Source organism: Moschus berezovskii, chromosome X, assembly GCF_049115385.1.
Source record: "Moschus berezovskii isolate FMDL1 chromosome X, NW_MosBer_1.0, whole genome shotgun sequence".
Taxonomy (NCBI): Eukaryota; Metazoa; Chordata; class Mammalia; order Artiodactyla; family Moschidae; genus Moschus; species Moschus berezovskii.
The window spans coordinates 62,120,584-62,147,787 of record NC_142488.1 but is presented as its reverse complement, the minus strand read 5'-3'; the positions used below and the strand labels follow the sequence as shown (position 1 = coordinate 62,147,787).

The 27,204-nt window shown below is 42.0% G+C and overlaps 1 protein-coding gene across 1 annotated transcript; it reads right to left on the bottom strand.

Annotated features, from left to right (window-relative positions):
• Positions 1-26,342, bottom strand: DGAT2L6 (diacylglycerol O-acyltransferase 2 like 6). Its single transcript, XM_088834046.1, has 7 exons — positions 26,073-26,342; positions 9,928-10,038; positions 9,343-9,413; positions 8,770-8,974; positions 7,194-7,368; positions 4,750-4,961; positions 1-1,444 (listed from the first exon to the last, which is right to left on the bottom strand). The coding sequence occupies exons 1-7, from the start codon at positions 26,155-26,157 to the stop codon at positions 1,290-1,292; spliced, it is 1,014 nt and encodes a 337-aa protein (XP_088690172.1). The 5' UTR covers positions 26,158-26,342; the 3' UTR covers positions 1-1,289.
• Between the last annotated feature and the right edge of the window lie 862 nt (positions 26,343-27,204).

Sequence of the window (27,204 nt, the reverse complement as noted above, 5' to 3'; positions counted from 1 at the left end):
TATATCTAGAGCTTTATTTCTAGAAGAAACAGCATAGTTATTTTTTAATTTTAAAATTTATTTTTATTATTTTTTTATCAAGTGGCACAGCACATAGGATCTTAGTTCCCTAACCAGGGATTGAACCCATGCCCCCTGCATTGGACGCATGGAGTCTTAACCACTGGACTCCCAGGAAAGTTCAAGAAATGGTATAATTTTTGCCAGTGTAGAACTGTATCACAGCTGAGGGAATCATGCCTGCTTGGATTAGGAAATCACAGCTCAGGTCACCGGTTTACCTTGTGGTAGCCCCTAAATTCGGAGAAGGCAATGGCAAGCCACTCCAGTACTCTTGCCTAGAAAATCCAATGGACGGAGGAGCCTGGTAGGCTGCAGTCCATGGGGTCGCTAAGGGTTGGACACGACTGAGCGACTTCACTTTCACTTTTCACTTTCACACATTGGAGAAGGAAATGGCAACCCACTCCAGTGTTCTTGCCTGGAGAATCCCAGGGATGGGGGAGCCTGGTGGGCTTCTGTCTATGGGGTCACACAGAGTCGGACACGACTGAAGTGACTTAGCAGCAGCAGCAGCAGCAGCCCCTAAATTGTAAGGAAAGGGCCTAAAAGGAAACAAACCATTCCTGTTCTTAAGAAGGTTTCTCAGTGGATTGCCACAAAATATCATGGGGGACAAATGCAAGTTTCAGAAAAGTATGCCTCATATGATCCCATCATCCTTATTTTAACTAAAACAATGACAAAACTATTGGCGTATAAACGTGTATGTATGTGTTCAAAATTCATAGACAAATACAAAATAGCCAAACATAAAAATAGGAAACAAGATTGACAATGATGTGAAAAAGTGTTTATTGATGTAAATGAGATGATTTTTAATTAATGAAAATAAAAATAAATATCTAAAAAAAAAAGAAGCTTCTAAGCCTCAACCTAAACAGTGATGGTGTGGTGTTACTAAGGCTCGCGAGGAAGGACATGGTATTTTTTGGCTTCTTATTCCTCTGATCAGAGTTGGTTGGAATTAGGAAGCCAAAATAACTGGCACACAGAGACTCACAAGACTGTGTACTCATAAGAGACTGCTTGCTAAACTGGGTTGTTGCCCAGTTTTCCCCATAACTCTGGTTCCTTCCTCAGCCTGACTCATTAAGTACTTTCTGGCTTGGCTGGCCTCATCATTCAACCCTGAGATCCTCCCCTCTTCCCAGATTCTCCTTTCCTTGTGGCCCTGCTTGGATCGCTCAATGCTTTGGGAGTTCAATAATGGGGAAATTCAACTCCTGTTAGACGATTGTCAGCTCCTGGGTCTCAGGCAGACCATACTGAACTTTGTGCTCATCAAACAGCTTCCGAAGGGCATTGATGTAGAGTGCATGGTACTTGTCCACTGTCTTCTTGTTTGGCTTCTTTATCCTGGGAATTGGCAGGGGCTCCCCAACTGTGGGGCATGAGAAGAGACAAGCATCAGACCTTCCCCCTCAACTCAAACTACCATCCCTCAGAGGAAGTCACATACTGAAACTCGGTATCTTGTTCCCCTCTACCTCCTTTATTCTTTCTCCCTGCTCCAACCCCACTCTGTCCCATATTTTCCAATTACCTAAGCTCATGCATGCTTAAGAGAATGAGAGTAAATTTAGGAGAGTGCTGAAGGCATGTGTGTGAATAATAATGCCCTCATGGCAGCTGTTGAACTCTGTCCCTCCTGTGAATAGCCACAACTAGAAGCAAGGTCCGATGCTGTAAAGAGCAATATTGCATAGGAACCTGGAATGTTAGGTCCATGAATCAAGGCAAATTGGAAGTGGTCAAACAGGAGATGGCAAGAGTGAACGTCGACATTCTAGGAATCAGTGAACTAAAATGGACTGGAATGGGTGACTTTAACTCAGATGACCATTATATCTACTACTGTGGGCAGGAATCCCTTAGAAGAAATGGAGTAGCCATCATGGTCAACAAAAGAGTCCGAAATGCAGTACTTGGATGCAATCTTAAAAACGACAGAATGATTTCTGTTCATTTCCAAGGCAAACCATTCAATATTACAGTAATCCAAGTCTATGCCCCAACCAGTAATGCTGAAGAAGCCGAAGTTGAACAGTTCTATGAATACCTACAAGACCTTTTAGAACTAACACCCAACAAAGATGTCCTTTTCATTATAGGGGACTGGAATGCAAAAGTAGGAAGTCAAGAAACACCTGGAGTAACAGGGAAATTTGGCCTTGGAGCACGAAATGAAGCAGGGCAAAGGCTAATAGAGTTTTGCCAAGAGAACGCACTGATCATAGCAAACACCCTCTTCCAACAACACAAGAGAAGACTCTACACATGGACATCACCAGATGGTCAACACCGAAATCAGATTGATTATATTCTTTGCAGCCAAAGATGGAGAAGCTGTATACAGTTAGCAAAAACAAGACCAGGAGCTGACTGTGGCTCACATCATGAACTCCTTATTGCCAAATTCAGACTTAAATTGAAGAAAGTAGGGAACACCACTAGACCATTCAGATATGACCTAAATCAAATCCCTTATGATTATACAGTGGAAGTAAGAAATAGATTTAAGGGTCTAGATCTGATAGATAGAGTGACTGATGAACTCTGGACGGAGGTTCGTGACATTGTACAGGAGATAGGGACCAAGACCATCCCCATGGAAAAGAAGTGCAAAAAAGCAAAATGGCTGTCTGAGGAGGCCTTACAAATAGCTGTGAAAAGAAGCGAAGCGAAAAGCAAAGGAGAAAAGGAAAGATATAAGCATCTGAATGCAGAGTTCCAAAGAATAGCAAGGAGAGATAAGAAAGCCTTCCTCAGTGATCAATGCAAAGAAATAGAGGAAAACAACAGAATAGGAAAAACAAGAGATCTTTTCAAGAAAATTAGAGATATCAAGGGAACATTTCATGCAAAGATGGGCTCTATAAAGGACAAAAATGGTATGGACCTAACAGAAGCAGAAGATATTAAGAAGAGGTGGCAAGAATACACAGAAGAACTGTACAAAAAACATCTTCATGACCAAGATAGTCATGATAATATGATCACTGACCTAGAGCCAGACATCTTGGAATGTGAAGTCAAGTGGGCCTTAGAAAGCATCACTACAAACAAAGCTAGTAGAGGTGATGGAATTCCAGTTGAGCTATTTCAAATCCTGAAAGATGATGCTGTGAAAGTGCTGCACTCAATATGCCAGCAAATTAGGAAAACTCAGCAATGGCCACAGGACTGGAAAAGGTCAGTCTTCATTCCAATCCCAAAGAAAGGGAATGCCAAAGGATGCTCAAACTACCGCACAGTTGCACTCATCTCACACGCTAGTAAAGTCATGCTCAAAATTCTCCAAGCTAGGCTTCAGCAATATGTGAATTGTGAACTTCCAGATGTTCAAGCAGGTTTTAGAAAAGGCAGAGGCACCAGAGATCAAATTGCCAACATCCGCTGGATTATGGAGAAAGCAAGAGAGTTCCAGAAAAACATCTATTTCTGCTTCATTGACTATGCCAAAGCCTTTGACTGTGTGGATCACAATAAACTGTGGAACATTCTGAAAGAGATGGGAATCCCAGACCACCTGACCTCCCTCTTGAGAAACCTGTATGCAGGTCAGGAAGCAACAGTTAGAACTGGACATGGAACAACAGACTGGTTCCAAATAGGAAAAGGAGTACGTCAAGGTTGTATATTGTCACCCTGCTTATTTAACTTCTATGCAGAGTACATCATGAGGAATGCTGGGCTGGAAGAAGCACAAGCTGGAATCAAGATTGCTGGGAGAAATATCAATAACCTCAGATATGCAGATGACACCACCCTTATGGCAGAAAGTGAAGAGGAACTCAAAGGTCTCTTGATGAAAGTGAAAGAGGAGAGTGAAAAGGTTGGCTTGAAGCTCAACATTCAGAAAACGAAGATCATGGCATCTGGTCCCATCACTTCTTGGGAAATAGATGGGAAAACAGTGGAAACCGTGTCAGACTTTATTTTTTTGGGCTCCAAAATCACTGCAGATGCTGATTGCAGCCATTAAATTAAAAGATGGTTACTCCTTGGAAGGAAAGTTATGACCAGCCTAGATAGCATATTGAAAAGCAGAGACATTACTTTGCCAACCAAGGTCCGTCTAGTCAAGGCTATGGTTTTTCCCATGGTCATGTATGGATGTGAGAGTTGGACTGTGAAGAAAGCTGATCGCCGAAGAATTGATGCTTTTGAACTGTGGTGCTGGAGAAGACTCTTGAGAGTCCCTTGGACTGCAAGGAGATCCAACCAGTCCATTCTAGAGAAGATCAATCCTGGGTGTTCATTGGAAGGACTGATGCTAAAGCTGAAACTCCAATACTTTGGCCACCTCATGCGAAGAGTTGACTCACTGGAAAAGACTCTGATGCTGGGAGCGATTGGGGGTAGGAGGAGACGGGGACGACAGAGAATGAGATGGCTGGATGGCATCACCGACTCGATGGACATGAGTTTGAGTGAACTCCGGGAGTTGGTGATGGACAGGGAGGCCTGGCGTGCTGTGGTTCATGGGGTCGCAAAGAGTCGGACACAACTGAGCGACTGAACTGAACTGAACTATCTGCATAATCGTCCTCCCTACCCTACCCTCAACCACAACCACCGGAATTTCCATTGCTCATCCCAGCTGTGTGCCAGGCCCCCTGGGACTTGAGGGCTGGGTTGGGGGAATCAAGGACCAGGGTGTTCCAAAGATGCTGGAAAGCTTACCAACTGTGGTAATGGGATGATTGAAAGGCAGGAATCCCCAAGATCCTCGAGTGAGGCCCCGGCCATGGAAGGTACAGAAATTTAGTCCCAGGATTTTTTTGAATGTGTTCTGGAAGGTTTTTTGGAAGAACCTTTTCCACGTGCCCTCAGGAAAGGTCTCTTGATTGTGAACTTCATTCTGTCCAAAGGAATAGGAAGGGACAAGGTATGCTCTGCAAAGAGACAGGCAGAGAAGTGTGAGTTCTTCCAGGAAGTTCCCCACAGTGAAACCCTCTCCAAGGTAGGATAGTTTTACAATGGCCCCATTATAGGACAAGAGTCCAAGCACCCAAATATCTCCAGCCTTGTGTATTATCCTTGCTATGCTCCACATCCCTCCAACTGAACATTTTGAGAGAAGTTGCTGCACTTTGTCCTGTGATGGGAGGAAATGAATCACTAATCTCAGGAAATCTAGTTGCCTAAATTGTGCACATCCAGAGGATCTTCCTAAACTGTGTGTCTGGACATGTCACTCCTCTCTTGAAAACTCTTCCCAGAGCTCTTGGCATAGCCTTTGTGCTCCAGCCTTGCCTGCCTGACTAGCCTCTTCTCTCCCCAACCCTCTGTCAGTCTGCTTAGCCACTAAGTGTGCTAAGTTCTCACTTGTTCATGCGTCTTTGTGCATCCCGCTCCCTCTGCCAAAAATGCCTTCCCCCTGCCTTCGGCTTATTCTATTTCACCCTTCACTACTCAGCTCCAGTTTCATCCCCTTGAATGACCGGCGGTTCTTTGACCGCTTCCAACTTCTCCCACCCCCAACCCCTGCATCTAGTGCTTGCTTCTTTCCTACACTAACACTACCCTAACTCTGTACTCCTTCCTAGCTGACTCCCAGTAGACAGCAAACCATTTGAAAATGTCTTATTCGTCTCTGAACTCCTAGAGTCTGGCATAGTGCCTGACATATTGTCATAGGCCCTCGCTGAATACCTGAGTTCTTTCTCCCCTTTGGTTGGACTGGCAATTCCTACTAATACTTCAATTCACAATTCAGATGTCACCAACTTATGAAACTTCTACTTTGGGTGAAAGGCTTTCCATCAATTGATGCTCTCATAGTGCTTTGTACATATGTCCATCATGACACATCTTTCATTCAATAAATATTTATTGAGTTCCTTCTATGTGCCAGTGCTTTTTTCAAGCCTTCGGGATACATAAGTGAACACAGTGGATTAAAAAAATAATCTGTCATCATGGAACTTATCTTTTATTAAGGGAAGACAGACAATAAATAATAATAATGAACAAATAAAAAGCCATATATGTAAAGAAATAAAACTGATGACATATGAGAAGATAATACGTACAATGGGAAAAAACAGAGCAGCATGATCAGAATAGACCTTATTGAGAACAGACATTTGAGCAAAGACCTGAAGGAGGTAAAAGAATGAGCCAAATAGCTATTTGGAGGAACAATGTCCCAGACAGGGGAAACAGCTAGAGCAAAGACCCTAAGGGAGGAGCATGTGGCTTGTTTGAGGACCAGCAAGGAACAGCTCTAATGGAGGGAGCAAGGGGGATGGCAGTGGGTGAACACATCAAAGATGTGGCTAAGGACCAGATCATTTAGGGTCTTGCAGGCCCTTTAAAGACTGGTTTTGCTCAGAGTGTAATGGGAGCCATCGGAGCATTTGGAGTAGTGACATGATCTCATCTGACTCATGGTGGATAGGATCATGCTGGCCACAGTTGAGAACAGACTATGGAATGTGACGGAGGCAAGGATAGAAGCAGGGAGAGCTCTTAGGAGACTTGCAATAATCCAGGGGAGAGACGATGGGGTGGAAAACCAGGAGGTGATAGTTGAGATGGTAAGGGTTTGACTTCTCAATATATTATGTAATTATACATGACAATGTCTGTTTTCCATTGGACCATGAGACCTTTAAGGCAAGGACCAAGTCTTATTTATTTTTACATCCTCAATGCTTAGTACTATCCCTGACACACAATAGCTGTTCAATAACGGCCTTCTACTTTTCAAACCAGATTATGTGCTGTTTGGGGGCTGTATCCATATCTTCTGCATCTTTGCAAACCCCACAGCATCAAGTTCAGTGCCTTCCTTGCCCTGGGTAGTTTCTCTGAGCCTCACAGTGCATGGGATGATATAGTCTAGAGTCCCACTTCCCCAGATCCCCAGCCTACCAGGTAACGTGCAGAAGATAAAGGTCTTTTACTGTTCTTTCTCCAACTTCAAGTTTTAACAGAACCCATCAGAATGTGTCTGGAGGCCCAAAGACCCTTAAGGCACAGTGTGAAGGAGCAGAAAGAAGCAATGAGGGTGAAGAGGGAGCCCCTTCTAACACATTTCCAAGAGAGGGCACCATTTTGGAGAGGTGCTACCGAGTACCTAGGATGCCCTGACGATAGGGCACTAGAACCTGGGGACCCACCCTGTTTTCAGTGCCACCTTCACAAAACCTTTACGCTGTTTAAGGAAGACAGTAGAGGCTCCTGGGTGGCACAAGAGGGCTTCAGCAGCTCCACCCACCACAATAACCACAGCATTGCCTGAGCCTTTCTGGGTCAGCAAATACTTCAAGGCCAACTCACTCACTGGGCACACACCTGCAAAACCAAAGAGGCAAATGACATACAGATGTGGTGCTTGAGGAGGTGTAAGGTGTTCCTTGGGGTTCTTCCTGCTAGAAACATTTCTTCTGTCTCCTGGCTGTGATTGTTTCCAATCTTCTGTCTTGGATCTGCCTTCCACATCCTGGGTTAGCCCTAGTCTGAGATCGGTCCTTAGGGCCAGCTGCTTGCCTTGGGGCTCTGTGCTACTTCAGTGGGAGCTACATTGAGTTCTTCTGCCTACTTTCTCTTAGCTCTATAGCTTGTAAGCCCATCCTTTCTTCTCTACCCCGGGAACCACAATGGTCTCCCACTCTTCCCAGACTGATGTCACTTGAGACTCTAGAGTTCTCTTTCCTGAGGGTAATCAGGAATGGCCACCACCAAACTGCTTCCTCCTTAGAGTAACCTGGTAAAGGTAAGCCATTCCCTGGGGTTTCTAAAGAGTAGGAGACCCAGGATCCCGTCCAAGCCAAACTGGCGTGTAGAATGAGGATGACATCCTGTTGCTCAACAACAGTCACAGAGTCTTTCCTCACCTATGCTTCCCATCTCTGCTCTGTGCTTACTTTCTGTTCTCCCCGGGTTGGCAGACACTGACTCGAGGCCATGGTCCTTAAGATCCAGATTCATGCCAACCTGAGAGACGAGCAGAATCATCCCCTGGGACTCCAGTGGTCCCACTTGGCCCCTCCAGATATAAATGTATCTTACCTTTTAATGTTTGGCTTTTGTTGTTTTCTGGTGTCCAGAAGGATGGATATTCACCCAGAGAGAAGGACATTTGGCACAGTACCCTGGCTTGAAGCCTGGCATGGGGAAGTTGCCCTGGATTCTGATGGATGCCTATCCTTTTATCCCTTGATATCTTCTACAAATTTGAAGGGGTTCTCAGGAAATGAAGGTCATCGGCTAGGAGGGTACCAGCTGGTATGAAAGTCTCAGAAGTGTCTTTGAGATGCCCCGGGATGAGACCTGCTACATAAAAGACTGCCCAAAAGAAGTCAATTGACATCCCAGAAACAGTCTGGCAAAGTATCTCTGAACAGTCCCATTCATGCCTGATTTTCCCTACATTTGGTTTTGATATTTGACTTTTGCCTTTTCCTTTCCAGTTTGGCTTTGATCCCGAACCCCAGGCTTCTGCTTCCTCCTCTGAAAGGATTTTTGGCAACTCTTATGAATGCCTATAATTTACCCTCCTACCTAATTTAACCCTGCCTCCCAGATTAAACCCGGGGCTCGGCCACATATTCCTGTCACTGGCCCAGTGTGTTTGGGACTCATTTTCTACTAAGTGTTCTTCCAGCAGGGAGTGAGTACTGGACTGACTGTCAAGGCTTATTAAAGTTGAAGCCCCAAGGTAGGTCAGAGAATGGAACGATCTCTTATACTCACCCATTGACATCACATATTCTCGCACAATTGGGATCCAGAAGATCCCTTCCAAGGTTGCTACATAAGGAGTTATGGCTGGGAAAATCCGAGCAAAGCCAGTGGTCTCAGTGGCAAAGTTGATGAAGATACCATAAGGGAGTACGCCATGGGGGTGGCTGGCAATGATATAGTTGTGTCTGGGAGAGAGGTCATGAGTCTTCACCAGCTGTTAGTGGGAGATTGAGTCAGAGCAGTAGATAGAAGGAAGAGAGGACATGTGGACTCAGAGGCCAGCAGGTAGCCTGTGTTTCCCTTGGGGAGCCCCTAATCCCTATTCACTGGGATACTGTTACTCTCACAGAATTGCCAGGGGTTATGATGCTCGGGGTGGCTGACCTGAGTTTGCTGCTGTGAGGCAAGGTACTATTCATTCATTTCCCCACCTGCCCATCCATCTTGGGACCGTACTCTATATTATGCCTCTGGGCTTTGACCGCCACTGTTGGCCACAAAAGCCTTTGAAAATATGGGGCTGAGTGGGGAGGGAGAGTCTGGGCAACAGGGACTGAGGACCTCCAGAGGAAGGGTTGTTACCTTTACTGGGAAGTAATTTCGGAAATATTTCCAGATTATCCAGTTTCGTACCCAAGCTGAACGCCTACCACCTGCAAGTACAGAGGGAAGGGAAGAGCGGGTGAGGTCTTGCCAATCCCTCTACTTCGTCTGGAGGTGAAGAGATCTTCCTAATATCCTCAGGTCACAGGAAGGGGCTCCTTCTCACATTTCCATGTTTATTGGGCATAGAGCTATAAGGTCTATCCCTGAATCCAATCCCCAAGAAGACACAGGCAGCCCCTGCTCTTCTGGAGCTGCCAGAAAGGTGAGAGAGAAATAGCATGAGGCTTGGAGCACCTGCTCAGAAACCAGCCTCTTAATTCTTCCTGGGCAGCCTGGCCAAGCCCTCTGTCCCTGCTGAGCTTTGCGCGCCTGACTCTTCTCTTCCCTCTCTCCTTTGCGCTTCCTCCTCTCTCCCTCACTTCCACTCCCTGCCCTCCTCTCCCTTTCCCCTTCTTTCCGCTCCTCGCCTCTTCTCCCCCTGCCTCCCTCACTCTTCCCTTCCACCCTCAGTCCGTTCCTGTGGGCACAGACAGGGATCACTGTGCTTCCCCTGTTTCTTACCTTGACTGTGGGTGTTCCAGTCATAGGCGAGCCAGGCTAAGGCGAGCACAGACACCATCCAGAACTTAGTGAACACCAGAAAGTAGGGTATAAGGATAATAGGAATAGCTCCTGAGGGGACACAAGGGGTTCACACCCTTTAGTTCCCTTCAAGTTTAATACACATCTCATTATCCCAGTCTCTGCCCTGGAGTGAAGAAGCAGGTCAAGGCCAGTGTGACACTGTTCTTCCCTCATCCCCCCCACCCCCCATCTCCCTTCTAACTCTGCGGTGGTCCGGGATGACCTCTGAGTCCCTGAATCTGGGCCCCCTTGATGGCTGTGACCTTAACCGAGGAAATGGCAGAACCATGGCATTCTCAGAGCAGGTCCTCACCTGGGGTCAAAGAACAGCACTACTTGGCAACTGAAAGGAACAGCATCTTGTGCCAATGGCTGACATCCCCATTCTGAGACCTCAGGAAGTCCTCAACCCTCCTTCTTTTGTCAAACTGCTCTGTCAGCACATTCCAGTGGAGAGGGGCTGCCTGCCCTGCACAGGCTGTTTGATGCTGAGAGGAAAATACATATTAGAAACTGCTTTACTGTGTTCAATTTCATCCCATTCAAAATGGGTCAAAAGTTCAGAAGGGGAAAAAATCATCTCTGTTAGCAAAGGGTCACAGCAGACTGTGAAATGTGAATGTGATACATCTTACAGCTATGGGAGTTGAATTCCATTTTAAAATCTGCATCCCTGAGAAAGAGGGGCTCTTATCCATATTGTGAATTTTTAAAAATTCAGCTAAAGGAATGACTTCATTGACCAGATAACCATATCACAGTAAATAAAAAGTTTCAGAGAAGGGGAAGAAACTCAAGAGTTACCAAACAGCAGGTATGTCTCTTGCATCTAGGACTCTGAAGGAAATAACAGGAAAAAGATGGAATGGGCATTTTTTAAAAAAAAATTCATGTTGTGGGGTAGAAGAAATCTTAGTGATAGGCTGAATTCCCCTTATAAGATCTGGCTGAGATGGCTGTTGTAAGCATGATAATTAAATAAGAAATAGTAGGGGGAGGAATTTTATGGGAAGCTAGCCATGGATAAAAATCCTGCTACCTCGGACCCTCATAAAAGATGAGAGTAAATTTGCTGGGTAAGCCTCAGAAGAAAACTCAGATAAAATTAAATATGAATCATTATTAATTAAAGGGAGCCTAAGTATATAATTTCTTTTATATCTTACTTCTAATAAATTTAGTTTGTATCACCAGCAATTAGAAGAGTGCTTTGCATGTAGTAAGTATTCAACAAATATCTGTAGATTGACTGAAAGATGAAGAAATGTTTTCTCTTTTCAATATTAGGTAAACTTAAATGATTAGTGTTTAGTCAGCATTTGTGTTGTTTAAATTCAATGCTATTTTGAAAGTATAGATGGGTTAATTTCATGCCTTATATCTAATCATTTTCAGTAATCCATCAGTCCTAAAAGTAGTCTACTGAACTGGTCTATTCCAGTTGAGTTATTTCAAATCCTAAAAGATGATGCTGTGAAAGTGTTGCACTCAATATGCTGGCAAATTTGGAAAACTCAGCAGTGGCCACAGGACTGGAACAGGACTGGAGTTTTCATTCCTATCCCAAAGAAAGGTAATGCCAAAGAATGCTCAAACTATTACACAATTGCACTCATTACACATGCTAGTAAAGTAATGATCAAAATTCTCCAAGCCAGGCTTCAACAGTCTGTGAACCGTGAACTTCCAGATGTTCAAGGTGGATTTAGAAAAGATGGGCTTCCCTGGTGGCTCAGTGGTTGAAGCGTCTGCCTCCAATGCAGGAGACCCGGGTTCGATCCCTGGGTCGGGAAGATCCCCTGGAGAAGGAAAATGGTAACCCACTCCAGTATTCTTGCCTGGAGAATCCCATGGACGGAGAAGCCTGGTAGGCTACAGTCCACGGGGTCGCAAAGAGTCGGACACGACTGAGCGACTTCACTTACTTACTTACTTACTTAGAGGAACCAGAGATCAAATTGCCAACATCCATTGGATCATCAAAAAAGCAAGAGAGTTCTAGAAAAACATCTACTTCTGCTTGATTGACTATGCCAAAGCCTTTGACTGTGTGGATCACAACAAAATGTGGAAAATTCTTAAAGAGATGGGACTACCAGACCACCTGACCTGCCTCTTGAGAAATCTGTATGCAGGTCAGGAAGCAAGAGTTAGAACTGGACATGGAACAACAGACTGGTTCCAAATAAGGAAAGAGTACATCAAGGCTGCATATTGTCACCCTGCTTATTTAACTTATATGCAGAGTACATTATGAGGAATGCTGGGCTGGAAGAAGCACAAGCTGGAATCAAGATTGCCGGGAGAAATATCAATAACCTCAGATATGCAGATGACACCACACTTATGCCAAAAAGTGAAGACCTAAAAGCCTCTTGATGAAAGTGAAAGAGAAGAGTGAAAAAGTTGGCTTAAAACTCAACATTCAGAAAACTAAGATCATGGTATCCAGTCCCATCACTTCATGGCAAATAGATGGGGAAACAGTGACAGATTTTATTTTGGGGGGTCCAAAATCACTGCAGATGGTGACTGCAGCCATGAAATTAAAAGACGCTTGCTCCTTGGAAGAAAAGTTATGACCAACCTAGACAGCATATTAAAAAGCAGAGACATTACTTTGACAACAAAGGTTCGTCTAGTCAAAGCTCTGGTTTTTCCAGTAGTCATGTTTGGATGTGAGAGTTGGACTATAAAGAAAGCTGAGCACTGAAGAATTGATGCTTTTGAACTGTGGTGTTGGAAAAGACTCTTGAGAGTCCCTTGGACAGCAATGAGATCCAACCAGTTCAGCCTAAAGAAGATCAGTCCTGAATATTCACTGGAAGGATGGATGCTGAAGCTGAAACTCCAATACTTTGGCCACCTGATGTGAAGAACCTCACTCATTTGAAAAGACCCTGATGCTGGGAAAGACTGAAGGCGAGAGGAGAAGTGGACGACAGAGGATGAGATGGTTGGATGGCATCACCGACTCAATGGACATGAGTTTGAGTAAACTCTGGGAGTTGGTGATGGACAGGGAGACCTGGCATGCTGCAGTCCATGGGGTCGCAAAGAGTCAGACACAACTGAGCTACTGAACTGAACTGCCGTATCTTAATAAACATCACTCCCCTTGTGAAATCTGTTAGAACTGCAGATGTGGCACCTCAGAGGACCCTAAGTCTCCTTTGAGGGCAATCTTGCCAGACCCAACCTGTTTGAGTATCATCGGTGTCACTTATGGTGACAAAAGAGAGATTTAAAGAGATAGGAGAAACACAGGCCAAACATGAAAGGGCTTGACTTTGTGAAACAAGGAGTTCCGTGAAAGAAAGCAAGGGTGTCTGAGGCAAGAATAAAGGACACATTTGTGTATGTGTATGTGTGGCGATATCTTAGACATTATGGCCTTGACACAAAGAGATGCTTCCACATCTTGTCCATGTTCAAGTGACTAGTTTTGGAGTGGATTATCAAGGAGGAAGTTCACATAAGGCAGGCTCTTAATTTAGTTTGTACTGAAGATGGCTAAACCATTTTAATAGATGTGTAGCATGGTATTTTATCATCGTTTTTATTTCATTTCCCTTATACCTAATCATGCTTAACTGTTTTTTATGTGTTTACCTGTCTTTTGTATATCCATTTTGGTATAGTATCTATTAAAATATTTGGCTCATTTTTCAACTGGGTTGTTTGTTTTCTTTGTGAGTTTCTTTATACAATCTAGATACAATTTCTTTTTTTTTTTTGGATACAAGTCTTTTCTCAGATATATGATTTGCAAACATTTTCTCCAGTTTGTGTTTATCTTTAAAAAAATGGGTTTTTTTTGCCATGCAACAAGGCTTGTGGGATCTTAGTTCCCAGACCAGGGATTGAACTCAGGCCCTCAGTGAAGCACAGAGTCCTAAGCACTGGAATGCCAGGAAATTCCCTGTGTTTATCTTTTTATTCTCTTAACAGAGTCTTTCTTAGAGCAAAAACTTTTAATTTTGATGAAGTCCAATTTATCATTTTTTTTCTTTTACAGATTGTGCTTTTGATATTAAATCTAAGAACTCTTAACCTCAGGTCATGAAGGTTTTCTCTTATGTTTTTTACTACAAGTTTTATGTTTTACTTTTTAGATCTATGATCCATTTTGAGTTAATATTACAATAAGGTGTGAGGTTTTGGTCAAGATCCATCTACTACATATGGATAAAAAATTGTCCCAACGTTGTTTGTTAAAAATACTATCCTTCCTCCGTTGAATTGCTTTTGCATGTTTGTCAAATATCAATTGGCCATATTTGTGCGGGTCTTTCTGGACTCTTCTGTTCCATTGATCCATGTGCTTATCTCTTCACAAATACATCACTGTCTTGATTACTATAGTTTTCCATTAAGTCTAAAAACCAGATAGTGTGATCCTCTAACTACTCTTTTTTCAAAATGGTTTTAGATATTATAGTTCTTTTGTTTTTCTATATAAATTTTACAATCATCTCATCGATGTTTATAAAAACACCTGATGAGGTTTTTCAAATTAAACTTTTTATTTTGAAAAAGACTTAAATAGAAAATTTGCAAGAATATTTTAATAAAATCCCACATAAGCTTCACCTAGATCTCTTTATTGTTAACATTTTGCATTTGACTTATTCCTAAATAAGTCAAATAGGTATATAAATATATACTTATTTATGTATATACTTATATATTTGTATAAGTATATAAATATATTAAATAAGTATATAAATATATGTTTGTATTTATAGTCCATTGCAGAGATCACAATGCTTTGCTCCTAAGTAACTGCATACTTTCTAAAAATTAAGGCACTCACAATGTCATTATCAAATTTGGGATATTTAGTATTTAGGAAAAACTGTTATCAAATGCACTCTGTTGGGATTTTTATTTGAGCTGTGTTACATTTATAGATCAGTTTTGGGAAGAACTGACATCTTTGAGTTTTCCAATCCATGAACACAGTATGTCTCCGTTTAGGTCTTTAATTGTATTAGCATGTTATAGTTTTCAGCCTACAGATGCTGTATAGGTTTTATTAAATATATTCATAAGTATTTTATTTTTGGAGGCATTTCAATGGTATTGTTTTTAAATTTTTATTTTCAATCGTTCTCTGCTAGTATATAGAAACGTGGTTGACTTTTATGTGAGCCCTTGTGAACTGGGACTTTGTTAACTTCATTCGTTAGTTCTTAGAGGGATATTTTTTAGTATATTTTAAAAATAGATTTAGAAATATGTAATCTAATGGGATTTTCTACACAGATGATCATGTCATCTGTTAATTAGTACAGTTTATGTCTTACTTTTCAATCTGTATACTTTTCTTTTTCTTATTGCTTTATTGCTAGGACTTTTAGTATGATGTTGAATACAAATGGTGAGTGTGGACATCATTGCTTTGCTCCCCATCTTAGGGAGAAAGCTTTCAGTTTTTCACCATTAAGTAGCGGCAGGTTTTTTTTTTTAATAGATGCTCTTTATCAAGTTGAGAAAGTTGCCTTCTATTCCTAGTTTGCTGAGAGATTTTTGTCATGGATTAAAGTTTGTCAAGTGCCTTCTCTTTTTCGCTTAAATCCAAGATAGCAAATTTTATTAAGAAAAAAAATTTTTTCAAATGCTTTTTCTACAACAGTTGATATAATTGTGCAGTTTTCTCCCTTAAGTGGTTAATATGGTTAATATTGTTTTTCAAATATTTACATTTGCATTCCTGGAATAAAGCCTACTTGATCATGATATATTACTCTTTGTAATATATTGCTGGATTTGATTTGCTAGTGTTGAGGATTTTTGCATCTATATTCATGAGGGATATTGGTCTGGAGTTTTCTTTTTTGTATTGTTTTATCTGGTTTTGGCGTCAGGGTCTGGCCTCATAAATGAGTTGTTAAGTGTTCCTCCCTCTTTTATTTTCTGGAAAAGATTATGCAGAATTTGTGATATATCATCTTTAAAATGTTTGGAAGAATATGCCGCTGAAACCATCTGGGTCTGCAGATTTCTGTTTTGGAAGTTTACAACGTTCCAAAATTAAAATTTAATTTAATTAGTAGTTATAGGTTACCTATTTCATTTTGGGTGAGTTTTGGTTGTTTGTAGTTTTCAAAGAAGACATCAAATATAATTGTTAACTTGTTTATTTATTTTTTCAGTTTCAGAAGTTTTCACTTTGAAGCTCCATTGTTAGGTACATAGACATTTAGGATAGTTATATCTTCTTGGTGAATTGACCCTTTTTACCATCTACTTTACCTTGGTTGGGACTTTAAAAGATAAACATGTAGAGCCTCAAATTACTAATGATTACTAGCTTTGGTTAAAGATGGTACCGGTATGAATCTAAGTGGGTCCTTTCTTCAAATCATCTCTGATTCATCTTTCTTACTAACTTTCCCATATAGTAATAGCAACATTTATTGCATACTCATCATGTAAAACTAAGTATTGTACATGCATATTTTATTTAATCTTCATAAAGATCCCATTAGGACAATAAGCATTCTCATTTTGTGGATGAGGGACCCAGGTTCAGAGAGGTTCAATAACTACTTAAGATCACACAGCTAGCTGGTGGGTGAGCCAGAGTTGAGAACTTACACTCTTCCTCCAGAGACTGAGCTCTCCCAAAGGCCTCCATCTCAACACTAAGACCAGGAGACTGTACTCTTTAACTACTGAGCTCTAATCATTGCTTTCCTTTAGTCAGTTATTAATTTCTGTCAGTTCTGTCCTTCAAACGCCTTTCAATTTATTCTGTTCCATACCTCCATGCTACCACCAGTCCAAGTTACCACTCTCTCTTTCTAAGCCAACTGCCAATGTCTTCTAATAGGTTCCCTGCATCCATTTGAGTCATGATGTAACCAAAAGGCTAAATGTAGATCTCTGTCCTTCTACAGCATATAACCAAGAACATGGCTGGCTTGTCAAAGAGACATTTCTGTGGCTCAGTGATTACTTAATGGATCAAAAGTGATGATAAATATGAGAACTGATGGGGTTGGCGGTCATTTAATAATTCAATAACTCACATGGCTTCTGGTGACTCTTAGGACCTTGATTCCGAAGGTCCTCCATGATGGAGCGCCTGGTCACCCCCCTTGCTCTCTGCATGCCACCATACTGTTCTACTGTAGATTTCTTCTACCTATTCTGTTCTCCAGCTTCTAGGCTTCTGTGCATGTATCCCTTTTGCCTGGAAGACTCTTCCCTCAGCTTTTTGCCTGGCTAGTTCTTATTCATATTTCAGGCCTCAGGATAAATGTCAGTTTCAACATTTTGGAGATATCTTCAACTTTTCTCCCTTTCCAAAAAAAAAAAAAAGAAAATCTCTCCCATTCATCCTTCTGCCTCTGTCTCCATTGCTACTGCCGTGGTGCAGAACTTGATCTCCTCTGGTCTAGACTGCAGTCTTTTGTCTATTCTTGCCTGCTGATCTCTTCCCCCTACTCTGTTTTCCATGCTGCTCCCAGATTTATTTTTAACTAAGCACAGTTGTAGTGTTGTTTGCCTCCTATGAAATCTTCAGTACTGTCCTACTGCTAACAGGATAAAGTCTGAACATGTTAGTCAGGCATTTAAGGCCCTCCATGGACCAGCCCCACTCACCTTCCTAGCCTCATCTCTCAGCACCAGCACTCATACCCCATATGATCTAGCATGTGGTCCCCAAAACACTGTAGGGACATGGGGTGATCTGAAGTGGTTCATAGATGGAAAGTTATTTTAATATGTAGTGAATCAAAGTGAGTTCATGGTAGTGGTATAAAGTTTCCTATTTAAATATATTAATTTAGGTTATAGGAGTAGTCAGTTTGGGGGAAAATGTTAAGTAATAATAGTATAGGTGGTACTCAGCTGTGGAAAGAACCAAAAGGTGGGATGCAAATGACTGAAGAATGGGAAACAGAGGTTCAACCACCTTAGTCTATTCTCCATTCCCTCAACCCACCATGCAATTTCTCGTCTCCATGCCTTTGGTGACTCTGTTCCTTGTTTCATTTGCTGTTTGTGTGGTTAGCAACTTACCACACAGTAGGCCCTCTACCTACTAGACAGTAAGCTTCTTGTAAACAGCCTCTAGCACCGTGCCAAGCACAGGGAGATGACTCATGATAAATATATTTGTAACATTCAATTGAAGTGCATGGAAGTTTGATTTCAAAATTCTCCCAGTAGCAAGTGAATGTTAAGTGGGAGAGAAACCACCAGTGCCCTTATTCTAAATTAGGAAAGGAGCTTCTGATGTTCCAGGGTGTGCATGAGTGTGTAAGGTTATGGAAGCCTGTCATTTCCAGAATAAAATGAAAACTAAGATTCTTAATCAGTTGGCTCAAAGCCTTCAGAAATCCAAGAACATGACTGGTTTGTCAAAGATGAATTTCTGTGGCTTTATAATTACTATATTGGATCTGTATAAGAACCAATGGGAGTGAAAAAGATAGCTTGATTCAACATACATAGACTGAGCACACATCATGTGAAATCCCTGTGCTAGAAGCAGTGGGGACAGGGTTGAGGCACTGAAGGATGAGGATGAAGAATATGGAAGTGATGAAAATAATGTAAGTATGGTCACTGATGCCTTGTATGGAACATTTATTGTCAACAAGCACTCTGTTCAGCAACTAATGTGTGTTAGTTATTTCATTAAATACTCTCACGACCCTGAGAAGTAGATAATTTTATTATCTCCACTTTACATATGAAGAAACTGAGGCTCAGAGAGGTTATGTTATCTCCACTCCATGCTTTGGGAGAAAAAATAGGTAGCATTTGTTGAGTCTTTAAGAACCAAAAACTATTTTAAGCACTTTACATATGCTTAATTAATTTTAAGTCATATTAAGACATAAAAATAAAGTTCCTGCCTTCCAGAAACTCATAGTCTAGAGGGGAAGATTGATATCATAAATAACGGATGTATCCCAGAGGGTGAGAATGATACAGTCAGAGTTCAAATGTCATTATATGGGAACCATTCTTTACTACAACCTTTCTTGCAGAAGGTAAGACTTAAATTGAATCTTGGAGGAAAAGTAGGATTTTGACAGATGGATTAGTGGCAAAAGGGCCTTCCATAAGCAAGGAAGAGCTCAAAGGCCCAGATATGGAAGAGTCCAAGGTCTGTGAGTAACATCATAACTTGCAAAAGTACAGGTAGTATGGGAAACTATGGTATAGCAGATAATGCTGGAAAGGAAGCAGAGGCACTCAGGTATGATATTTAAGGGAATGAGAACCCAGATTCTTATCAGAGGAAAAGCATGATCATATTTGTGCATCAGGAAGATTGTTTGAAATGACTATGGGAGCAGGAGAAACTGAGGGAGGGAGGTCAGCTAAGAACTGCAGTGTCTTAGATGAGAAATAGTGAGAACCTGAAATAGGCTACTTTTTCTGAAATCAGTTTGAAAGATACTATGGAGGCAGAATTTTCAGGGTTTGGCAGTTGATTGGATGTAGGGGAGTGAAGAAGAGATAGTAGGGAGTGATGCCTTGAAAGGGCCTTGTTAAATTCTGGGAAGGTATCAAAATTTCTATTTGCTTCATTTTTTAGGATCTAGTTACTCATTATTCTTCTTGAAGGTGCAATGAAATCAGAGTCTAGGGTGCCTGTCTCAGAAGTGGTAGTCACTCTTCTGCTGATCAAATTGATATATGGCAGAAACCAATACAACATTATAAAGCAATTCTCCTTCCATTAAAAATAAATACATTTTAAAATGACCAATAAACATAAAAAAACATTAAAAAATGTCTTATGAGGTAGAGTAGTTGGGCTCCAAGTAATGTCAATTCCTATAACCACAAAAAATAAAATGAACACTTGTTGAGGGTTTTCTTTGATTATCAGAGTGGCCTTGGGAGCTCTGTTCTACAATGGTGGAGGATGAATGACTTATTTGCACAAGGTCACATAATAAGTAAATGGCAGACTTGGTCTGTTTGACTCCCAAGACTATGTTCTATTTTTTGTAGTATCAGCAACCAGAGAAAGGAGGCAGGCCCATGAAAAAAAGGATTTCCATGAGAGGGAGAAAAGAACAAGAGGTAGACTTAAAAATCTTTACTGAGAAGAAATGAGGAAGAATCAACTGTGTCAAGCCTGGTCTTTCAAGAAATATAATATTGACAAGGCATGACTCCTGTTTTCATGAAGCCTTTTGGGTAGAGGAGACAAAGGGTATAAAGGCTGCTACTCAACCAATTTTTACAAAGTGCAGAGATTTTCAGAGACAATGTAGTCTCAGGTTACCAGGAAAGCATTGCGGAGAAGGTTTGACTTGAGCAATATCTCAAAGAAGGGATTGTCCATAGATAGTCCAGGAAGGGTGATCAGAGAATTTTTTAAGTGGAGGAAATAGAGCAAAAGTAAAAGAGTGGGAGAGTAAGTATCCTTCCCATTTGTTCTGTGAATAATTTACCTGGAATACAAGCTTCAAGTAGGGGGATGAGCTGGCAAAGAGTTAAAACCTGAGAGTGGAGGAGGTCCTCGAATGCCCCGGATGACACATTTTTACTTCATCAAGTAGGCAAGGGAAAATCAGTGACTATTTTTGAGCAGTAGAGGGCTGTAATCAAAGACTCATTTGAAGGACTCTTCTGGATGTAAGCAGTGGAATATATTGGAGAGGGTGGAGAGTAGAGGGCCAGGAAAGAGGATACTGCAATAATTTAGATCGCTGGTGATACAAGCCCAGAAAAAGAGAGACAGATGGAGAGCCATCCTTTAACTGGAAGCTGGGCCTCAGAGAGGCTCTCAGGAGCATTGCTGAGTTCCAAAGGTCTTGAACATTTGTATTCCCCCAAACCATCTTTTCATTCCTCTCTGCTCATTTCTTTCCTCCTTCTTGTCCCTCTGCCTTTTCTCTTTCTCTCTTCCCTACTTCCTCCCCCACCCCACTTCCAGTAGTGCTCAGTAATCAGTCATGATTCTGACAATCATTCAGGAAGGAGGAGAAGTGCTGAGGACGACTCTGAGCAAGACAGAAAGAATGAAGGAAAGAGAGTGAGAACGAGAAGATAGAAGGGAATTAGGAAGGAAGAAGGGAGGGAGGAAGGAAGGACACTTTTTCGTATGGAGCGTTTATTGTGAACCAGGCTTGAGAGGATGGGGATGTGGGTATCATACACTGTTACATGTTTCAGCTACCTTGATAACCTCAAGATCCAGGATTTGTGTTGTAATATCTAGCATAATCACTAGAAGAAGGGAAACAGGATGTATAGTAACCTAAACTAACAGAAGACAAATGGAATGATAATCAGACTAAAAGAAGTCAAGACAAATGGCCAATGAGTACACGAAAAGATGCTAAAGTTCACTAGTCATTCAGTTCAGTCGCTCAGTGGTGTCCGACTCTTTGCGACCCTATGAATCACAGCACGCCAGGCCTCCCTGTCCATCACCAACTCCCGGAGTTCACTCAAACTCATGTCCATCAAGTCGGTGATGCCATCCAGCCATCTCATTCTCTGTCATCCCCTTCTCCTCTTGCCCCCAATCCCTCCCAGCATCAGTCTTTTCCAATGAGTCAATCTTCGCATGAGGTGGCCAAAGTATTGGAGTTTCAGCTTTAGCATCAGTCCTTCCAATGAACACCCAGGACTGATCTCCTTTAGAATGGACTGGTTGGATCTCCTTGCAGTCCAAGGGACTCTCAAGGGTCTTCTCCAACACCACAGTTCAAAAGCATTGATTCTTCGGCCCTCAGCATTCTTCACAGTCCAACTCTCACATCCATACATGACCACTAGAAAAACCATAGCCTTGACTAGACGGACCTTTGTTGGCAAAGTAATGTCTCTGCTTTTTAATATGCCATCTAGGTTGGTCATAACTATCCTTCCAAGGAGCAGGCGTCTTTTAATTTCATGGCTGCAATCAGCAGCCGCAGTGATTTTGCAGCCCCCACTGTTTCCCCATCTATTTCCCATGAAGTGATGGGACCAGATGCCATGATCTTTGTTTTCTGAATGTTGAGCTTTAAGCCAACTTTTTCACTCTCCTCTTTCACGTTCATCAAGAGGCTTTTGAGTTCCTCTTCACTTTCTGCCATAAGGGTGGTGTCATCTGCATATCTGAGGTTATTGATATTTCTCCCAGCAATCTTGATTCCAGCTTGTGCTTCATCCAACCCAGCTTTCCCCATGATGTACTCTGCGTATAAGTTAAATAAGCAGGGTGACAATATGCAGCCTTGACATACTCCTTTTCCTATTTAGAACCAGTCTGTTGTTCCATGTTCAGTTCTAACTGTTGCTTCCTGACCTGCATACAGGTTTCTCAAGAGGCAGGTCAGGTGGTCTGGTATTCCCATCTCTTTCAGAATTTTCCACAGTTTATTGTGATCCACACAGTCAAAGGCTTTGTCATAGTCAATAAAGCAGAAATAGATGTTTTTCTGGAACTCTCTTGCTTTTTCCATGATCCAGCAGATGTTGGCAATTTGATCTCTGGTTCCTCTGCCTTTTCTAAAACCAGCTTGAACATCTGGAAGTTCATGGTTCATGTATTGCTGAAGCCTGGCATGGAGAATTTTGAGCATGACTTTACTAGCGTGTGAGATGAGTGCAATTGTGCGGTAGTTTGAGCATTCTTTGGCATTGCCTTTCTTTGGGATTGGAATGAAGACTGACCTTTTCCAGTCCTGTGGCCACTGCTGAGTTTTCCAAATTTGCTGGTATATTGAGTGGAGCACTTTCATAGCATCAACTTTCAGGATTTGAAATAGCTCAACTGGAATTCCATCACCTCCACTAGCTTTGTTCGTAGTGATGCTTTCTAAGGCCCACTTGACTTCACACTCCAGGATGTCTGGCTCTAGGTGAGTGATCACATCATTGTGATTATCTTGGACGTGGAGATCTTTTTTGTCCAGTTCTTCTGTGTATTCTTGCCATTTCTGTGTATTCTTGCCACCTCTTCTTAATATCTTCTGCTTCTGTTAGGTCCATACCATTTCTGTCCTTTATCAAGCCCATCTTTGCATGAAATGTTCCCTTGGTATCTCTAATTTCCTGAAGAGATCTCTAGTCTTTCCCATTCTGTTGTTTTCCTCTATTTCTTTGTATTGATCGCTGAGGAAGGCTTTCTTATCTCTCCTTGCTATTCTTTGGAACTCTACATTCAGATGCTTACATCTTTCCTTTTCTCCTTTGCTTGTCACTTCTCTTCTTTTCACAGCTATTTGTAAGGCTTCCTCAGACAGCCATTTTGCTTTTTTGCATTTCTTTTCCATGGGGATGGTCTTGATCCTTGTCTCCTGTGCAATGTCACAAACCTCTGTCCAGAGTTCATCAGGCACTCTATCTATCAGATCTAGTCCCTGAAATCTATATCTCACTTCCACTGTATAATCATAAGGGATTTGATTTAGGTCATATCTGAATGGTCTAGTGGTTTTCCCTACTTTCTTCAATTTAAGCCTGAATTTGGCAATAAGGAGTTCATGATCTGAGCCACAGTCAGCTCCTGGTCTAGTCATTAGGGAAATACAAATCAAAACCACAATGAGATATCATCTCACTTCATTAGGATGGCTAATAAAAAAATGACAATAAAGTATTGTTGTTATGGATGTGGAAAAATTGAAACTCATGCACACTGTTGGTGGAAATGTGAAATGATGTAGCTGCTATGGAAAACAGCATGACAATTGCACAACAATTTTTAAAATGGAATTACCATATGACCCAGCAATTCTACTTCTGGGTATATGGCCAAAAGAATTGAAAGCAGGCTCTTAAGGAAATATTTGAATACCCATGTTCATAGAGCATTATTCACAATAGCCAGGAGGTAGATAAAACCAGAGTCCATTAATGGATAATGAATAAACAAAAAATGGTATATACATATAATACAATATTATTCAGCCTTAAAAAGGGAGGAAATTCTGTCACAACATGGATGAATCTTGAAAACATTGTGTTAAGTGAAAGAAGGCAATCACAAAAGGACAAATAATATATGATTGCACTCATATGAAGTGGGACAGAGAGTTTTTCACTCAAGACACATAGGTGCCATAGCTCTTCTAGGATGGCAGGAAGCTGGTGAGATTGGAGGAGGAGGGTGTTACCAGGAGGCTAGTCCTTATCATCTTGGATCTTTATACATTCAGTGCTGAACATACCCTTTATCCTAGCTCATGTCCTTTGAGAGGGGAAAAGGAAGAAAGAGAAAAAGTACTCAAGAAATATTATTTTCTGGGAGAACATTATATTGAGAAGTTCTCCCCAGAAGAGCCAGAACAATCTAGGCACTTGTGTTCGAATACCATACAGAGGTTTTCCAGGGTGGGATTGACTCCACACCTAAAAGGCTCAGCTCATACAGCTCTTCTCTGGACCTCTTTTCCTTGCTCTCTCTGCCCATCTTTGCCCACTCTTTCTGGGGTCCAGACTTGAATTGACAGATGCCACAATGATGTCAAGTCTCTTAGGACATTCTGGTGACCCCCGCTTTCCTAACTAAGGGCTGGAACTTGTTAAGGGGTCTTTTTGAGGAAGTTAAACATAGATGCAAAGGACAGCAACAATAAAAAATGAAACACTAGAAACAAATTTATAGAAAAATCACTTCCTTCTCTTAATGCAACTAGAGTCATGTTATTGATAGGCTAAGGGCTTAGCATGATTTGATTTCATAAGGCTCACTAAGTCTTCATCTTTGGGTGGCCATGGACTCCTTTGTTAGTCTGGTGAAGCCTATAGATCACTTTTCTGAATATTATTTTTAAATGCACAAAATAAAATACACAGACTTACAAAGGAAACTCATCATAGTAAAACACAGTTATCAAAATATTGCAAAAATGTGGTACAGTAACATGAATTCTTGATTTATGCAGTAGATTACCACACCTAATGGTAATTCCAATAACTATTGGAATTCGGAAGTGGTAAAAAACATAAATGAACTTTTGAGATGCCTGCAACAACCGGCATGTGAAATTTAAATCTCTATGATGTCTGTTACTGACAAATTGTGGCTTGCTGCCTACATTCATCAATTTAATATGAGGTTAGTGAAAATAAAGAGGTAATTTTTTCCTTCCAAATTCAACATTGTCCCTCCCCGTCTCATTTTAGGTCTATGTGCGTGCTAAGTCGCTTCAGTCATGTCTGGCTCTTTGCGACCCCATGGATTGCAGGTTCCTCTGTCCATGGGATTCTCCAGGTAAGAGTACTGGAGTGGTTGCCATTTCCTTCTCCAGGGGATCTTCCTGACCCAGGGATCGAACCCTTGTCTCTTAAATTTCCTGCATTGGCAGGAGGGTTCTTTACCACTAGTGCGACCTGGAAACTATGTGAAAAGTGATGTCGTTCAGTCATGTCCAAGTCTTTGCAACCCCATGGACTGTAGCCCACCAGGCTTCTCCATCCATGGAATTTTCTAGGCATGAGTACTGGAATTGGTTGCCATTTCCTTCTCCACTAGTGTCTATAGGTCTCTAATTAAGAACCTCTGCTCTATGGGGACATATATCCTCCCACAGATTGGACTGGGCAGCCTCCTATCCTGTCCCATCTTTCAGGATGAAATTTCTCCATGTCCAGTTTCCAAACTCGGCCCTGTAATCGGCTGCCCACAAAGACCTGGTTTCTGACTGGGAAGAGCTTGGAACTCTCAGCCCATTTGCCCAGCACTGATGACTGTGATTTTTTGAGTCCTTTGAAGAACTGGCCCTTTCTCAAAATTCCATCTAATGAGTCACTCAGGCAACCCCCAGCTTTTCCATAATTCTTTCCCAGTACCAATCCTGCCCCTGTCCCCAAATAAGAGTCTTTTCAGCTAGTTCACAGAGGGGCAGTCCTGAGAGAAGGCTGGGGTGGACTTTAAACCAGAACAACTGCAGCTTCACTCCTGGCCTTCGTGTTCCTCAGTTGGGAGGAGAGAGATCCAGTGAACTCAACAATGGCCATCTCTCTGGGTGGAGAGGCACAGTCCTTCCCAGAGAGAGGGGACCGACCAAATGATCTCTTTAGAACCCTCCCAATCATCTGGAGATTCCTGCTCTCTTTCTTCATCTATTCTCTGTGCTCTCCAGGCCCTGGGGTTCACTCACCTAAAAAGAAGTAGACTGGCATCCACTGCAAAACAGAGAGGGTCTGGAGGATTTCCTGAAGATTCAGCCGGGAGAGGAAGGCCATGGCTATAGTGCTGCTCTGTTGTGGCAGGAAGCCCAAACAGAAGGCCAGTGCCTCTAAAGCTGAGCTGATTATAGGTGCTTTGCTTTAATCTCATTACTGAGTCCTTTTATCTGCTGGAGATTTTAGTCTTGACCTAACCTTTTCTCCAGTCTTCCCTGTCCTCTGCCCCACCCCGACATCCTACACACACATTCATCTCCCTAACATGCATCCTTTCCCCACGGGTACTCAATTGCCTTGCCTTGGGGTGGTGTGTGTGTGGGAGGGGCGTCCCAGATAAATTAGTGCAGGAAAAGGGAATGGCTTAGGCCTCAAATAGGATCTCTGAAAAGGAGTCTGCTACTTTTCCCTGCTTAAGGAAAAGAACCTGGTGATCACACTTGTTTCTGCCCTGGTGGATGCTCTTTGATTCTGCCTGGCTTCTGCTGAGAGCTACCTAGTTGACTAGAGCCTTTTTCTGAATGAATATCTAGGCTTCTCAGATTCCTCCTTATGCTTCTGTTCCCAGGGTCTCTGTACCCACGACCAGTGGGAGAAACTCTGCACAGAGTGTGGACCTGGCTTCCAGTCCAGGTTCCACCAAGTTCCTCCCAGGACACTAGGGGGAATCACGCCATCTCTCTGTTGTTGGAAGGCAACCCAGCAGTTAAGGGCATGGACTTTAGAGTCAGATTGTTGGCGTTCAGGTCTCAGCTCTTCCAAGTTGGCGAACCTCTGTGCTTCAGTTTCCCCACCTGTAAAATGGGGATGGTAATAGTACCTACTTCGTCAGGTTGTTCTGAGGATTGAGTGAGTGAATGTAAAGCACTTAGCACAGGGCCTGGCACACGGTAAGTACTATTATGTTTCCTGTTATTCTCATTAAATTAATGTCTATTAAATATCTATTATGTTTCAGGCTAAAAGGGTTAGTTCTGTGCACTAGCCTTTGCAGAATTAAAGATTATCTCCAGATCACAGACCCGTGGATCATTTTTTTGGTAACTTAAGTGATTATTGTTTGCCAGGTGCTGTTCTATGTGTTGAGGATTCAGTGTGGAAGAAGAT

What these genes read in the sequence shown, in the direction of transcription:
- DGAT2L6 (XM_088834046.1), bottom strand. Translation starts at nt 26,157, where the DNA reads ATGGCCTTCCTCTCCCGGCTGAATCTTCAGGAAATCCTCCAGACCCTC. An exon ending in GCCAGTCTACTTCTTTTTAG is followed by an intron (nt 10,039 to 26,072) that starts GTGAGTGAACCC and finishes GTGTCCCCTCAG; the next exon opens with GAGCTATTCCTATTATCCTT. An exon ending in AGAATATGTGATGTCAATGG is followed by an intron (nt 7,369 to 8,769) that starts GTGAGTATAAGA and finishes TTGGTTTTGCAG; the next exon opens with GTGTGTGCCCAGTGAGTGAG.